The 17338-nt window shown below is 37.8% G+C and overlaps 1 protein-coding gene across 1 annotated transcript; it reads left to right on the plus strand.

Moving 5' to 3' along the window:
• Window positions 1-1557: 1557 nt before the first annotated feature.
• WBP11 (WW domain binding protein 11) lies at window positions 1558-17024 on the plus strand. The gene is made up of 12 exons (XM_082637082.1): window positions 1558-1738; window positions 3481-3607; window positions 4129-4160; window positions 5028-5121; window positions 8179-8375; window positions 9291-9424; window positions 9634-9833; window positions 10425-10616; window positions 12900-13004; window positions 13440-13727; window positions 14653-14835; window positions 16008-17024. The coding sequence occupies exons 2-12, from the start codon at window positions 3544-3546 to the stop codon at window positions 16439-16441; spliced, it is 1923 nt and encodes a 640-aa protein (XP_082493208.1). The 5' UTR covers window positions 1558-1738; window positions 3481-3543; the 3' UTR covers window positions 16442-17024.
• The last annotated feature ends 314 nt before the right edge of the window (window positions 17025-17338 follow it).

The raw sequence follows: 17338 nt of genomic DNA on the forward strand, positions 1-17338 counted from the left end.
AAGAAACTGCTACTTACTGTTTTAAGAATTGTCATTTAAAGGAAAGTTGTAATTTATTACTTTATGAGTTTTTTAAAAAGCGAAATTTTATTTTCAATACTAGCAGAAAGGAGGAAGCTTCCCTTGCTATATAAAACTTTAGGTGATCCATTTCATTAATTATCTAATTTCAGGAAAATCCCAAGGCTACAGAGGCCTAATGGTTCAGTTGAATTTCTGAAGATGCCAAGTGTTTGTTTTCTAAATACTTCACCAACCAATTACTCCCCACTGAGACTCCTAGGTTCTACTTACAAAATTATTTTAAAAGTCATTCATGCAAGAATGTTCGTTACAGTTGATTCTTGCATCCAAGTACAAGAAATGTCTTTAAATTTTAAAAGCTCAACATATGTTAAAACGTAAAAAGCTACATGATATACTATAGTTTTTCAAATGTAGTCTTTTCTTTACCTTGTCATTGCTTTTATAAGTTAGTTGCAAAATGTCACAATTTAGTTCATCTTCAAAATTAAATTTTATTTTGTATTTATTACCTGATTCATAAACTTATACCTTGTTACTGCTCTTGTGGACTCAGAATTCAGTCTAAAACCAAATCAAGAATTTTCTCAAACAAAGGTTAGTTCAGGTAAGGGATCAATCTTATCGGTTAAGCCCATATTTAAATATTTTCTAAAAATTAATACGTATCTCCGTCAAGATTTTGGAATATTTATAACTGATAGTAAGAATTGGCCTATATCTAACATTTTCCTATAAGTGATAGTACTGATATTTTTTTAATGTTTAAACTCACCTTTAGGGGGAAAAGATATGGGAGGAGTCTTAAAGAGCAGATAGAAGATAAGGAAAGGACGAAGATTAGAGCTAAGGGAATAATCCCCTTTGTATGGTGACATCATAAAGGATTTTTGGTGGGTGAAAAGACCAGAAAGTAAAAGCCAATATAAACCAACCTCCACACTCGTAAATTTAAAACTGATTGTACAAATATCCACATGTTTCCTCTTCAAAACCACTAACCCTGTAGATTAGCACTCTGGGATTCTAACACGGGCACTGAATTGCTTAGGTCTACAAATATTCTTTATGTAAAAACAACTACTGAACTTCCAGGCGCACGGCACGCTAGCGAAGTGCATCATTCGGGGATTCGTTTTCAAACGGAAGCTCCAGAAAGATCGCACGCGCTTACGTCATGAAGGAAACAAAAAACCTACAAAACACAATTCAAGGTGACAGACACAGCGATAAACATTTCCCTGTCAGTTATCCGCAGGCCTCTGTAGTCTCAATAAATCGAGCTCCCGGAAATTAGGTCAGAATGCCTGCGGCGAGGTAGAACAGTGGTCCCATTAGCCAATCATATATCCCCCACGCTTCATTTTCATATTCTTATTGGGCTAGGTAAGTGTCAATCAACATGAAGCTCTTGTACTGCGTAGTGAAGGCGGGCTTTTAGCCTATAACCAACCAATTCGGTACTGTATTGTAGCGGAAGAGAGTCTGGTCCTGCAGTTCTTGGTTACTTTCTATGGTGCCAGGGCGAAGAAACGCGGAGATCTTCGGCCGTAGGGACAGGAAATGACGTAAGGATGGCGGAGGGGCGCGAGGTTTCAAGATGGCGGCTGGTGGGGGGCTGACTGAGAGGCAGAGGTGAAGGGCCCTACGAAGTCAAAGAGGCCGAGAATCGTCCCCTCCCCGCTTCTCACAGTCCCAGGAGCCCAGCAGAAGTGTGAGTGTGCGGGATCGTTCCACTCCGTTTTTTCATCTTTCCCGTCTCTTCCCGGGGCCCGCGCGGTTGCCTCGGGGACACCAGGCCCTTCCGCCCCGCTCTTCCTCTCAGCAGTTGGGGTTTCCGCGATCGCGGACTAGGGGATCCCCTGGGGCGGCGCGGCGTCCAGCGGTCAAGCGGCTAACTTCGCCCGGGTCGGTCAGCGCCGCCTCCTGACTTTGCCCGGTTGGTTGCCTTAGGCTTGATGTCCTGCACCTCGAGTCAGGGGCAACTGTCGCTGTGGTTTTGGCAGCTGCTAACGCTGTTGGCTCCTATGGTGGACCTGGGCTCCGTCCCTTTGTAGACTCTTTGACTGTTAAGAGTTTCCCTGAACAGCCGCGTGACCCCATTTCCCTATCGCCTCTGCGTTGAGTTAGAAAAGTAGTCTGTGCATGCAGACTAAGACTCCAGTGTCTTCTGTAAAAATTTTCTGTACTTCGTATCTATTCGAGGTTTCAGGCGTGGGAGAGGAGGGTTAAAAACACGGGCCTGAGGGTAATTCAAAGAGGGAGGCAGAAAAGATCCAGGCCATCGAAGATGTAAGAGCTTCTATTTGTGCTAATTTTGCCTGTTTCCGCTACCTCCTCCCTCACTCCCGGTTTTTCTGAGAAGGAAACCGTTGACAGGGCAAATCAGTTGCCACTGGAACAGCTTGGAAGCTTTTAGCAGAAAGCAAGGCAGTTGAACAGTTGCTGAAAGACGCATTAACCAATAAACGTGCCTGACAAAATCTTCATGAAGGGAAGGTGTAATTCTGTGGTCTGCTAAAAAATCTACCTCATGATCTTACCTTTCCCACCCTTGAAAAGTGTCTGCTTTCAAAAGGAAAGAAATTTATCACCCTTTATTATTGGAAAGAGCAAGTATCAAAAAGCTAAACCTCATTCATTTGGAATAACAGGAAGAAGGGATATAATAGTGTTTCGGTTCATTAAAATGTTGATTTATAAAATAGGATTCCTCAAACACAGTTATCTCTTTCGGTTACCTTAAAAAATACAAACCAGGAGTCAAGTAGGCATTATTAATAAAATATCTTAATGTTGATGTTTTTAGAAGATCTCTCATATAATATCAATACTTTATTTTGAATATTTGTGTTTTTAGTTATGGTTTAAGCTTCTGCTTGAGAGTCAGGAATTACATCTGAATTAGAACTAAATCTGAATTAAATAGGCTTAAATTAATGAGTTTTTACTGTCTTCGAGATGATGGGAATACATGCCAAGAAACCATGGAGAAAGGCAAGACTGAGCTATTTGTCGTTGAGCCCAGATCATTACTCTGTTCCCTTTTTATTCCTTTTTCACCCTACATGTAAATAAAGGGAGGATATAGGAAAAGAACTAATGGCTTCTCATCTACATGGTTTATGTCATATTGTCGAAGCATTTTTTGATTGATTTCTTTCAGTTGACGAGTCAGTGCTGTGATCCAGAGAAGAAAGTTAATTGATGACTTAATGATATTCATAGTGGTCTTCAGACCCATTACTGTTATAAATAATAATAGGAATCTATTTTTTTGTGGTTAGAGAAGTTGAAGCTGTCTTTCCTGCACACTAATGTCAAAACTAGGGAAAGAACAAGGTCTTAATAATCAAAGTTTCTTTTCAGAGATTGTTAGGAAAAAAATTTTATAAATATAAAAAGGAAGAAATTTTGTAAATCTAGGAAAAATAAGCTATTTTTTTGTCTTTGCAGGTTTTTAGGTTTAGTTTTTGTTTTGTTTTTTAAACAAGCAAGTAAACCACACAAATTGTCAACATGGGACGGAGATCTACATCATCCACCAAGAGTGGAAAATTTATGAACCCCACAGACCAAGCCAGTAAGTGTCCATTAATGTGGAATAATGAAGAAGAGGGGGTGGTAAAAATTGTAAGCTTTAGGGAGGGTACTTTATTATTTCTTAATTATAAGATCAGCAGTGTTAGGAGGTGTTAGTTGTATAAAGTTATCTAGTGTTCTAGTGGGCAAATGATTAAAACTTTTAAGCATGAAAAAAAATTAGTACCCGTGTTTCTAATTTGATTGACTTGCAAAGTAGAATTGGCAATTCTCTTTGTATTTGGAATTTTGAACAAATTGTTTTGCAAGTTCTTATTTAGTATTTTATGGCACCTTTTCAGATTCATAGTTATTTTTTAAGGAACTTAAAAATGTCTTGAGACATTTTTGGTTGACATAATTGGAAGGGTGCTATTGGCAGCTAGTGGGTAGAGGCAAGAATGCTGCTAAGTATCCTACAGCGCACGGGGCAACCTCCGACAGTAATCTGTATTAAATTGGAGAAAATGCTAATGCTCAGGATTTTAAAGTTTTATATTCTTTCTCTCTCCCTCTCTTAAGGAAAAGAAGCTCGGAAGAGAGAATTAAAGAAGGTACGATTTCAGGATCATCCTATTAGATATAAATGTAGTTTGGCACATCTTGTTATTTGAGATGAGTGGATTTAGAAAACATTTCCAATTATTTGCCAGAAAAGATATTTTATGCTTCTCATAACAAACTGTAAGATTTTACTAAGCCAAAATACTATACTTAGAAACTGAACAGAAATAATTTTGTAGATGAGCTCATGATGGGTTACTGTAACATGGTTTATTTGATTACCCTTCCCAGTGACTTAAATAAATACTTTAAAAAATAATTCTCTTTCGCTATTTATTATAACATACTGCTTTGTTAGAAGCCACTGAGTTAGTGAATGGAAGTAAATGTGATGATAAATAGCTTTGTACATCCATTTTCTTGATTATGTAGTTGTTGAGTTTGTGGCAAAAAGCTTCCCCAGAATAAGAAAGGGTTTACTTTTTAGTATCATACCTTAACACATTGAGAGAACCTAGTTTTTTAATAGTTTTCAGCTGTTTATTCTTGTTTCATTGCTGACATTAAATTTCCGCGAAATTTTTCTCTAATGTATAATTTTAGAATTTAGCTGCAAACTTTGTTTTAAGGAAAAAAACCCTTAAAATACTTAAGTAACTGCTAAAATCTCACAAGGTTAAAAAGAAATACTTGCCTAAGAAAACACTTCTAATAAATAACATGTATCTTTTTGTCTGAAGTTGAAACATTTTGGGGAGTAAGAAATTAATTACATAACTCTGTTTCTGGTGGTTGAAACAAGTGATCAGAAACCAAGGAGAAGTTCAACTTCAGTTTACATGGATTGTTGAAACAAATTGAAACGAAAACTCAGGAGTGTTCAGCTTCTTTAAATTCTGCTTTTTCATTTTTCTAAGAACAAAAAACAGCGCATGATGGTACGAGCTGCAGTTTTAAAGATGAAGGATCCCAAACAAATTATCCGGGACATGGAAAAATTGGATGAAATGGGTAAGAATTGATAAGAGGCTGGATTTTACAACAGGGATAATAGTGTGATACATAGAGGCAGGCAGGTAATGAGTGAAACAGCACAGACACAAGAAATATAGAAAAGCTTATGGCATGTGATGCTTAGATTTAGTTTTAGTGTTAGAAAAACAATGGGGTGGGCCTCCCTGGTGGCGCAGTGGTTGAGAGTCCGCCTGCCGATGCAGGGGATACGGGTTCGTGCCCCGGTCTGGGAGGATCCCATATGCCGCGGAGCGGCTGGGCCCGTGAGCCATGGCCGCTGGGCCTGAGCATCCGGAGCCTGTGCTCCGCAATGGGGGAGGCCACAGCAGTGAGAGGCCCGCATACCGCAAAAAAAAAAAAAAAAAAAAAAAAAAAAGAAAAACAATGGGGTGAGGGGCTATTACAAACTGGAAAGCTCATCTAGAATAAGAGGGAAGCCATTATTTAGCTTTAGCTAATTGTTTTTTATAAGTTAACAAAAGCCCAGTTTGACTCGCTCATTTTTTTAAGAGAATACTAAGTCTGGATTTTGAAATCACCTTGGGTTTTTTTTGTTTTGTATTTTAATATTGGCAACTACCATGTAAATCTAAATATTGGGCCACCGTGAATATAAGTCAATTTCCCATCTTTTCCAATGAGAATATGCAAAGATAATTGACCACTTAGTAAGGATATAGAAGAAATCAAATACTTAAAATCAAATTTTAAAAACTATCATATTAGGATTTCTTCCTTTTTCACACTTTACAGAATAATTTTATCCAGTCTCGTCATGTGCATCTTCAATATCACTGCTTTGTCATAACTGGAATCACATGAAATAATTGCATGTTGTCTTTTCTTGTATCTGAGTTGCTTGAGAATCATCTGTGATGCTGCCATTGGAAGTTTTATCCTAACTCACAAAAAAAGTTTCTTTAGTTTAACCAAAACCTCTTCAAAATAGAATGCAGTTTTACCAAGTTCCAAAGATCCTATAACATATTTAATTAACCTTTACTTCCTTATTTATATACTTTATACTTGCAGGTATGTGAGGAAAAAAATCCTAGAAAGTATTTTTAACAGAACATTATACAATTAAGTAAAAGTAGGAGTCAGAATGGTGCAAAATGGCCTTAGGTAGTTATAATTAATACAGAGGACGAGTCACAAAATGGATTCCGTATTCAGCCCATTCTCTTAACTTTAGAACATGGAGTTTTTCATTTTCCTTTTTTTTTAGTCGCTTTCAAACATCCAAGCTAGCTAACTCCATGCTTTTCAGCTGTCAAATTTTTGCCAATTCTGTCTTCTGCCCCCTGCCGTTTTTTTTTTTTAATTGCATGTTAAAGTGATCTTTACAAGTTTTGTTTACAAAGGTTTCCAAACAAGTTTGGTGGTTTGCCTAAAAAACAGAGATAGTGAGTAAAAGAGATACAGCGGAACTTCTCAATGATGCATTAAATGGGGTTCCAAAAAATCCAGTTATGTGGGGTTATGGTATTACAAGCTTTCTGAAATAATGTGGCAGAGCCTGGGCAAGAGTTCTGGGTCAGGTTGTATCATCTTGCGTCTTTCCCAGTTCAGCTATAACTGATTCCACTTGTTGCCTGTTCTAAATATTGGTAGGGACAATTCCTAGCCCTAGGATGTCAGGATATTACCTATTGAATGACCCCAAATTGTATAGTAATAACTGAGGCTTATTGAGCTCTTACCTTGCTATATACCAGGTTTTTTCTCCACGTTTTCATTTAATCTTCATGACAACTGTTTTGGGTAGGTGTATTCGCCCTATTTTACAGATGAGGAAACACAGGCACAGAGACATTATGTACCTTTCTCAAGGTTACACTGTTAGGAAGTGGCAGAGCTGGGATTTAAAGTCAAGCATTTAGCACTTTCATTAATCACACTAGGAATAGTGTGGTTTGAGGCCATACTTCTGGATTTGAATAAGTCATCAAGGTTAATAGTTAATAGGATTTAAGAAAGATGATAATTAAGCTTGTGATTCTTTTAAGAAAAAGGAGGAAGGAACACTATTCATCAGAGCTCTAATTACAATTTATAAAACTCAATACAAACTAAGTAGAAAAAAGTATACCTTGACTCCCATAATTGGGAAATCCTGGAGGGAACCTTGTCTCAAAAATCCAGATATCATTAGCAAGACTGTCCATCTGTCCGACCATTCTCTGTCAGCATACTGCTAGTGAATTTCTTGGTATAGAAGGTGGAATATGTGTGTGGAATTAGTGGTGGTTGAGAGATGAGGCCATAGACTGCTCTAGTTTTATTTCATTCCTGCTTGTGAGAGCTTCTCTCTCCCATATTTAAAATCTCAGAGGAGGATCTGGTCCCAATTTGGATCGTATACCGATTAATCTCTGAGTCAGTTACTGGCAAGGGGGATGGAGGGAGGCAGGTATGGTTGACTAGGCAGGCCTGGGAGTCCTGTGCTAATCTCTCTTGGTCCCTTTCGGGAACCTGAAATTAAGCCCCATGTTGAACACATGGGAGAGAAAGGCTTATATGGTAGCTGGACAAGGAACACTAACCCATATAAAAGTAATAGTTGAGTGGTAAGCCAGACACCACTGGATATTTTATTTGTGGTCTCATTTGATCATCAGAGCTTGATTGTGAAGTAGTTGATGTCTCCATTTTCCAGATGAAGAAGCTGAAGATCAGAGAATTCAAGTAAAATGCCAGAGATCTCAGAATTAAATGACAGAGCCAGTGTAGTATGTAAACCCAGGTTTGTCTGACTGAAGCTTCACTGTATCAGGTTGTTAGCATAGAGGAGTGAAAATTGATTTTTATTACAATGATGATAAAGTCAATTAGGTGACATTTCTTAGAAAAGAAAGTAAAATTAATGGCCTTCTTAAAGGGGTGGAATTTTAATAAATAGTGCATTTCTTTTGACAAGAATATATCTGGTGTCTGGATCCTTTTGAAAAGTTTTAACATATAAGGAGATTTTTATTAAATGATATAGCCTATTGATACCTAGACAGAGTGACTTTTTTGTATTTAATTTCATAATCTGCTCTTTTCTCTCAGAGTTTAACCCAGTGCAACAGCCACAGTTAAATGAGAAAGTGCTGAAAGACAAGCGTAAAAAGCTACGTGAAACCTTTGAACGTATTTTACGACTCTATGAGAAAGAGAATCCAGATATTTACAAAGAATTGAGAAAGCTAGAAGTAGAATATGAACAGAAGAGGGCTCAACTTAGCCAATATTTTGATGCTGTCAAGGTAATCAAGTTTCTTTTCAGAGCTAAACTAAAACTTTATGCTTAGATCTGCTCTTAAAGTTGTTCATGGGAGACCTGATAGTGTTGAACTTCCTCCTCTTGGCAGTTTCTAGTCAACTAAACATACACCTACCCCATTAGCCAGCAAATATAAATCTGTGTATTTGTACAAGAGAAATTGATCTACCTGCCAATACAGTAATAGCTGAAGAGTGGAAACAGCCCGCTGTCCTTTAAGAAGATAATGGATAAACTGTTATATATTCATAAAATTGAATACTACTCAATGATCAAAAGGAATGATCAACTGATACTCAAAACAACATGAGATTTAAACAAATTTTTTTAATAGATAAATCTCAAAAACGTGATCCTTTCTTCATGGTTATGATTCCATTTGTATGAACACCAGGCAAAACTAATTTATGGAGGAAAGATTTTGTATCAGTGGTTGCCTTGGGACAGTGTTAGGGATTGATTGGGAGGGAGTATGAGGTATATGCATTTGTCAAAACTCATTGGATTTGTACATTTCATTGTAAATTTTGCCTCAAGATAAAAATGTAAAAAAAAAAAAACAAATGGTATAATTTTGGTGAAGTAGGTAGTATGGGTCCCATTTTACAGATAAGGAAGCTAAGGTAACTTGCTTAAGTCATACAGCCCATATGTGACAGAAATTCAGCAAAGGCAGACGAATCTTAGAGCCCATGCTCTACCACTGAATATATATTATTCTGAAGTTTCAGTTGATTGGCAGTCTTTAGAAACGTTGACTTGCAGCTTTGTATTCTTGTTTTTCATGATATTTATGTTAGGTGGAAAGCAAATCCAGGTTCTGAAACAGCTGATGTTGAATTTTTAGTGTTGAGTTTGGGGATTACTCTTATCTATTGAAAGATTCTCCCTGTTTCAGAATGCACAGCATGTGGAGGTGGAGAGCATTCCTTTGCCAGATATGCCGCACGCTCCTTCCAACATCCTGATCCAGGACATCCCACTTCCTGGCGCCCAGCCGCCCTCCATCCTTAAGAAGACCTCAGCCTATGGGTAAGGAAGTGGTAACAGAGTCAAATAGCGTGTAGTAAAAGCGTCTCTTGACTGTCCTGTGCCAAAAGTAATGCAGTGGGAAATAAAGGACAGTGGGGATGTAAGCAGTTCCTCATTTGATTAGATATGAAATGAGAAATCCTTTGAAAATTGTTCAGAAGAGGAAGTAGATACGTCATTAATGTGATTACTGTAAATTTTCTTTACAGACCTCCAACTCGGGCAGTTTCTATACTTCCTCTTCTTGGACATGGCGTTCCACGTTTGCCCCCTGGCAGGAAGCCTCCTGGTCCTCCCCCTGGTCCACCTCCTCCTCAAGTCTTGCAAATATATGGCCGTAAAGTGGGCTTTGCCCTAGATCTTCCGCCTCGTAGGCGAGATGAAGACATGTTGTATAGTCCCGAACTTGGTAAGGAGTTCCTTTTGCTCTTAGAAGCTTTCCACTATCATGTTTTATGTTGGCTGTTTAACCATCTTGTTCACCACCCTCAGAGCTTGGGAAATAAATGAGGATGGCACGTACATACCAACAGATGGGTAAATCATAGAATCTACCCACGTAAAAGCAGCCTGCATAAGGAAGTATGGAAATGTTTGTTGTGTTTTAAATTAGACTTCTTAAAGATGTCACTCTCTTACCATCAATTCCTTAAGACTTGGATAACTTGGATACCCGTTTCCCTTTTAGCTTTATCATTATCAGACTAGAGCATCATTGAATACAGTCACAATGATTGTGTATGTGCATGTCTATATAACCTTCTAAGTAGAATCTGTTTTCAAATTTGAACCTTTAAAAAAAAATCTTACATTATCAAAAAGAATTTAAAATGATTGTCAAGTGAAAATATTGTCAGACTATGAATAGCTGAGATCATACATAGAAATTTTTAAAACAAATTATTTTGAGTTAAATAGCCTGATTTTCTGTATTTGGGGGTACCATGTAGTGGAGGATCCACATATATAACTTGTTTCTGGCTTCCTCCTCCCTTTTCAGCTCAACGGGGTCATGATGATGATGTTTCCAGCACCAGTGAAGATGACGGCTATCCTGAAGACATGGATCAAGATAAGCATGACGACAGTACTGATGACAGCGACACTGACAGATCAGATGGAGAAAGTGAAGGGGATGAATTTTTGCACCGTGATGATAATGAGAGAGAAAACAATGAAGAAAAGAAGTCAGGTATGTACAGATGAAAATTCCATGGTATTGATCAATAAGAAGCACACAAGCTGAAGGTCCTGATTTATTCATGGATCTGTGAAGCTAATTGTGAGGTCCTTGAAAGGAGGGATCAATGCTTTATTCATCTTTATATTTCTAAAATCTCAAAGTTGTTGACACATAGTAAGTACTAGATGGATAATTATGGGGGGGATCTAAGCAGTATATGTAATTTAAAAAAAAAAAAGCCTATGTGATAAAGTCCACTTTGGGAGGAAAAGATAGCTATTCTTAGCTATTCAACAGCATAAAGATGTCCTGTCATGGATATGTATAGGAAAGAGAGGAGAATAACCACATAACTGTATGAAGAAAACCACATGTTTGTTTTTAATGAGTCTGTTTAAATATCTACATTCAAAGCCCTTTAAATTTTCTGTGCTCGTGGTATCTTACATGAACGAGAACCATAGTTAACATAAAGATACACCTGTGAGTGGAGTCATGATTTAATGGAAACATGTCATAATGTGTGTTATGTGTTTGTTTGATTATGATAAATTCAGACTGAGTTACATATACTTTTAGGAGGAAGCTATGGCATTCATCAAGAAAATTTACAAAATGTATAGTTTGTCACATTTCAGTAGTCTTGGAGCTTCTTTGGTAATTGCTTTTGCAGGCTGCAACACAGTATATATTAGTACTACTATTGATATTAGTATTAATGATAAATCTTTCTCCTGATATTTCTTAAGAATCATGATTGCAAACCAGAAAGCTAGTTTAAAGGGGTGGATAGAGAGAGCTGGTAATGAAAAATGATAGAGGACACTTTAGGTAGGACCTAGTACTTTAAAATATCAATAGAGGGCTTCCCTGGTGGCGCAGTGGTTGAGAGTCCGCCTGCCGATGCAGGGGACACGGGTTCGTGCCCCGGTCCAGGAAGATCCCACATGCCATGGAGCGGCTGGGCCCGTGAGCCATGGCTGCTGAGCCTGCGCGTCCGGAGCCTGGGCTCCGCAACGGGAGAGGCCACAACAGTGAGAGGCCCGCGTACCGCAAAAAAAAAAAAAGAAAAAAGAAAAGAAAAAAAAAATATCAATATAAAGTTGCTAGAGCCACAGCAGTTCTTTTTTTCTCTAGACTGCGATCATTTACCTCATTTTCCTTTTTTTCAGCCAACTAGTTAGGTTTGTTTGGTTTTTTTTTTTTTTACTAGTTTTTCTTATATATATTCATCAGTGCACATGTGCTGGAAATGGTTATCCTAACTATAATTTGACATTCAGCTAATAATTGAGTTTCTACTATATACAAGGCATTTTTCTAGACACTAAGGATGCAGAGTAAATAATACTGAAGCCCTGCCCATGTGGAACTTCTATCCTCCTGTAAATGTTTACCATCTAAGAATAAGAATGCTACTAATACTGCACCATTTAGCATGGTTAGGTGTCTAGTGGAGAGCCCTTGTCAGGTTAAGAAGTTTCCTTCTAGTCTAAGTTTGCTAAGAGTTTTTATTATAAATACTTCGTAAGTATCTGTTGGGATGTTATTATTTTTCTTTCAGTTGTTTATTGTAATGAATTATGTTCATGGCTTTTCTAATGTTAAACCATTTTGCATTTCTGGGACCAATGCTGCATGTTTATGATGTATCTTCTTTTAAAACACTATTGAATTCAATTTGCTTGTATTTTATGTTGGCCAGCAGGTTAGTTTTGGTATTAGGGTTATGCTAGCTTCAAGTTGTGGGTAACATTCTATCTTTTCCTGTGCCCTTTTACAGCAAATTTATGTAATTTAACGTTTGGCTGAATTTTCTCGTAAAATTATTTGGGCCAGGTGCCTTTGAGGGGCTAGATCTTTGACTACCATTTTAATTTTTTATGTTCTGGTCTTATCACTTCTTTGACCAATTATATTTTATATTTTTCTAGAAATATAAAATATAATTGGTCAAAGAAGTGATAAGACCAGAACATAAAAAATTAAAATGGTAGTAATTTATATTTTTCTAGAAAATCATCTATTATTTTAATCTGGGTGTTTGATTTTATTGGCATAAAGATGTTAATAGTATTCTTTAAATTTTTTAAATGTGTAACTTTGAAATCACTGTAGCATATACTTACCATCAGTTGGCATTTGATTTACTATCTTTAATATGGCTATGTCTCTCTACCAAGTAGTGGGAAGCAATTATATCTACTACTTTATAGCGTTTGTCTTATAGTAAGCATATACGGAATTTTGTTGATCCCAGTCCACTCCACTCTCCCTTCTCTGACCCTTTAGGTCTGAGTGTGCGATTTGCAGATATGCCTGGGAAATCAAGGAAGAAGAAGAAGAAGAGCATGAAGGAGCTGACTCCTCTTCAAGCCATGATGCTTCGAATGGCAGGTAAGGCAGGGAAAGAACAGTGAATCACCTTTTGGTATTTCCTCCTGCTGGTTGCTTTACATATATTTTCCTATTTAATATGTCAGCAATCAAGTTATAAATCCTTGTTTTTCAAAAGTCAAGGTTTGGAGACATAATCCTTGTTTTTCAAAAGTCAAGGTTCAGCTGCCCAAAGTTACATGACTAGTAAGTAGTTGGACTGGCTTTTAAGTCCAGGTCTGTCTTGTTCTAAAAGTTGGGCTCATTCCACTCCGCTACACTAGCATGGATAAGTAGAATACTATTTTATTCTTGCGTTATCTAAGTATTTTATTGAAGAAGACTTGATTGTTAATTTTAAGAAAGCATTTATTGAGCATGTGTTTCAGGCATCACTGTTTTACAGGCTGTAAGAAATGAATCAACTCCATGTGCCTGGTTTAAAATTTCTTTCAGGTCAGGAAATCCCTGAGGAGGGACGAGAAGTAGAGGAATTTTCAGAAGATGATGATGAAGATTCTGATGATTCTGAAGGAGAAAAGCAGTCACAAAAACAACATAAGGAGGAATCTCTTTCTGATGGCACATCTGCTTCTTCACAGCAGCAGGCTCCTCCACAGTCTGTTCCTCCTTCTCAGATACAAGCACCTCCCATGCCGGGACCACCTCCTCTTGGACCACCACCTGCTCCACCTTTACGGCCACCTGGACCACCTACAGGCCTTCCTCCTGGACCACCTCCAGGTAAGCACTTACATGTTGTAAATAAATAAGTCTAAATGTGGTTACAGTGAAGTCATTTCAAAAAATATACATCATTAGTGTTGATGATTTCTTGTTTCCTCCTAGTGTAATTCCCTAAGAAATCAAGATTCTCAAAGGATAAGCACAACTTGCTCATTCCTACAACATTGTTTGCAAGTCATAGTACTTCTGACAGCCATCTTTTTCTCCAAAACTCTTCCTTTTTCAGGGTTAGTTCTGACATTAGTCGGCAGAAACCTGGAGTATGTAACTGGGGGTTTCTTTAGTACTACTTTTTATGACAAGTTGACCCAGTTCTGAGCTGGTAGCAAGCAGGACTAGAGCACAGTAAATACTGTTGCGTATCCTTCTTTGGTTGGGAGTTTTTGGATATCAGTGTAATCATTATAGTTAGAGACAGAGTCATCAGTGTTAATCGAGTCTTTGGCTTAAAAGTATAAAAAAGTTTATTTACAATTTGAAACAACATGTAAAACTTGTTGGCTAGTTATGATTTTAGTCCTTCATCCTGTAGTCAGCCAATTAAATCTTCAGTTGAGTTCATCCTCTTCTGATTGGTGCAAAGCAAAATTACCTTTCTTATGACATTCTCAGTGATCTTTGTCTGTATATCTTAATGAGTTTCAGGGGATCCTTAAAGCACCCTGCTCTATATTCCATTTTCAGCTTATATTGGAACCATTTAAGAAGTCTCATCCTCATATATTTCCAGCCCAGCAGAGCTGTGATTGAGAATGCATTTTGTCAGTGCTGGGAAATAAAGAGAAATGGTCCATAATAAATGTTAAAGTTACCTGATTTCAGGTTAAAGTGATAAGTTAAACTAAATCTCAGTCACCTTATACCACAGTTACTACTTCAAATATATTTGTTTGACATTAACTAATCACTTTTCTCTTTTTAGGAGCTCCTCCATTCCTGAGACCACCTGGAATGCCAGGGCTCCGAGGGCCTTTACCCCGACTTTTACCTCCAGGACCACCACCAGGTCGACCCCCTGGCCCTCCGCCCGGTCCACCTCCAGGTCTGCCTCCTGGCCCTCCTCCTCGGGGACCCCCACCCAGGTTACCTCCCCCTGCACCTCCAGGTGAGGCATTGATTTCTATGACAAAAACTTGTCTACTATATATCTCATTTGCTCTAAGACATTTTCACATTTCAATATCCTGAAATCAAGGGGTATCTTAAAATGGTGTTTTTTATTTGCTTTTGGCATAGATTGAAGTTGAGTTCTTCCAGATGGTATTTGCCTTTGATTCTACCTGTCACATGAGGGACTTTTTCCAGCCAGAGGACGCTTTGGATTAAATTCTTCATTTAAGACTTTTTTTTTTTAGGACTACACTTAGAATTGTGAAGTCATGCCATACATCTGCATGAGTATCAACTTAGTTTACAATCACAAGGGAGATGTTTTTTTCCATTCTTTTTACCCAGTATCAAGGTTAGATATGCAAATTTCCTTGTGATCTTCTTAGATGTGACAGGTATGTATGGTTTACTACACTGACTGTCTCAGTTTAATGTGAAGGTCTCCTTTTAAGCTCCTCAGCTTGGACTTGGACTTTTTTTTTCTCTCTCAGTGGTATTTGGAATAATTATGAGTCTGTATAAGCAATAGCATCTTAGGTTTGATGAAATTTGGTATTTTATACTCACAATCTTAAAAAAGGCATTTGGAGAAATTAAATCTGCACTTCCTGGTAAATGATGATGGTATGTCTGGGCCAACAATAAGACGTGAATTCTTTTCCAGTAATGGTGACATTTTGTAATTAGATTTTCTCATCCCAGGGTTAAAATTATATTTCCTATCCATTGAGTTACCTTTTGAGGGGGAGGAGTGTTGTGCAAATCAGTAAATAACGGATGGGAATCAAATCCCCAACCTTCGTTCTGATAACATCTGCGGTCTACAGGTAGAATAGAATCTTGGGCTGTCGAATTTCAGATTTGACAATTTGAGATCATATTTGAAACCAGTTGATATTGTTAATTTTACTTTATAGTTTAAAGGAGTACATTATTGAGAGAGGAAAAAACATAAGTACAGGGATACAAACAGAAGGTGAATACTGTTTTATAAAAGATACTCTTTACTATCAGAATATATTCCTGAGTTTCAAATAGCAAACAACATGATTTATTTTCTGTAAATTGTCCATTTAAAAAAATTGTCAACCTATGTTTTTAACATCCTTAATAGTAGTTAAATTTTATTCTTGTGGTATTCATCTGCCCGTTTTCTCCTTCATTTAGGTATCCCTCCACCTCGTCCTGGCATGATGCGCCCACCTTTGGTGCCTCCACTTGGACCTGCCCCACCTGGGCTTTTCCCACCAGCTCCTTTGCCGAACCCGGGGGTTTTAAGTGCTCCACCCAACTTGATTCAGCGACCCAAGGCGGATGATACAAGCGCAGCCACCATTGAGAAGAAAGCCACAGCAACCATCAGTGCCAAGCCACAGATCACTAATCCCAAGGCAGAGATTACTCGATTTGTGCCCACCGCACTGAGGGTACGTCGGGAGAATAAAGGGGCTACTGCCACTCCCCAGAGAAAGTCAGAGGATGATTCTGCTGTGCCTCTTGCCAAAGCAGCCCCCAAATCCGGTCCATCTATTCCCGTCTCAGTACAAACTAAGGATGATGTTTATGAAGCGTTCATGAAAGAGATGGAAGGGCTGCTGTGACAGCTTTTGATGCTAGAACAGGCTTCTTTTCACATCAGTGGTTCATGGAGAGAGAGGCCCTTATTCAACTTAGGTGAAAGAGCCACTTTCACTGTCAGGGTATTTTTAATTTCAGTTCAAGGAATATCCTAAAGTTTAGCCTTGTTCAGAATTTACTGCATATAAAAGAGGGTATTTCATTCAAAATAGATTGGTTATTGAAGCAGTGCTGCTAACATCCATCCCCTTTCATACCACCATTTTCATCCCACTTCTTCCCCTACTCCAGTTCCTTGGAAACTTGTCATCAAGGGGATCTTTGTTACTTATTTGTTTTGATTCTCTTCTTGTGTGCTCTGGGCACTGGAGCAGAGATTTCTAAAAAACCAGTTTCACCCCATCTTGCCTTTCATGTTTGAGTTATTTTAAATATTTTCTTGTAAATATTTTGTAATATTGTAGTGAAATGGATCACAATGTCATTTCCTAATACAAACCAAGATATGTGGGAAGAAAATGTACAATTCTTTGATTAAAATTATTTCCCACTGACCTAAACTTTAAGTGTTTCGTGGAATAAATAAATAAATGTCCTACACCAAGATATCCTCTGTGTTACTGATAACGTATAAACCTAATATCTGTTTTATGGGCAGAAAAGAAGCAACTTTAAAACTTGGGTTTAAGGAACTACCATTTCTGGTATGGAATGAGAATTTTATTGAAAGTGTGGTTAACACGTTAAGCTTTAAATTTTAAAGGATGAAGAAGAGATAATTATTTTCCTTTAGGTTTATTATATATTGGCTTTGGAGAAATTGAGAGGGTTTATGTATTGCTAAAAACATGAGTCTTCTTCTCAAAGATTACTTTCTTCTCCAGAGCTCTGTGAACTGATACTAGTGAATGGCAAAAGGT

The sequence above is a fragment of the Mesoplodon mirus genome, assembly GCF_964341445.2.
Source record: "Mesoplodon mirus genome assembly, chromosome: 11".
Classification (NCBI taxonomy): domain Eukaryota; kingdom Metazoa; phylum Chordata; class Mammalia; order Artiodactyla; family Ziphiidae; genus Mesoplodon; species Mesoplodon mirus.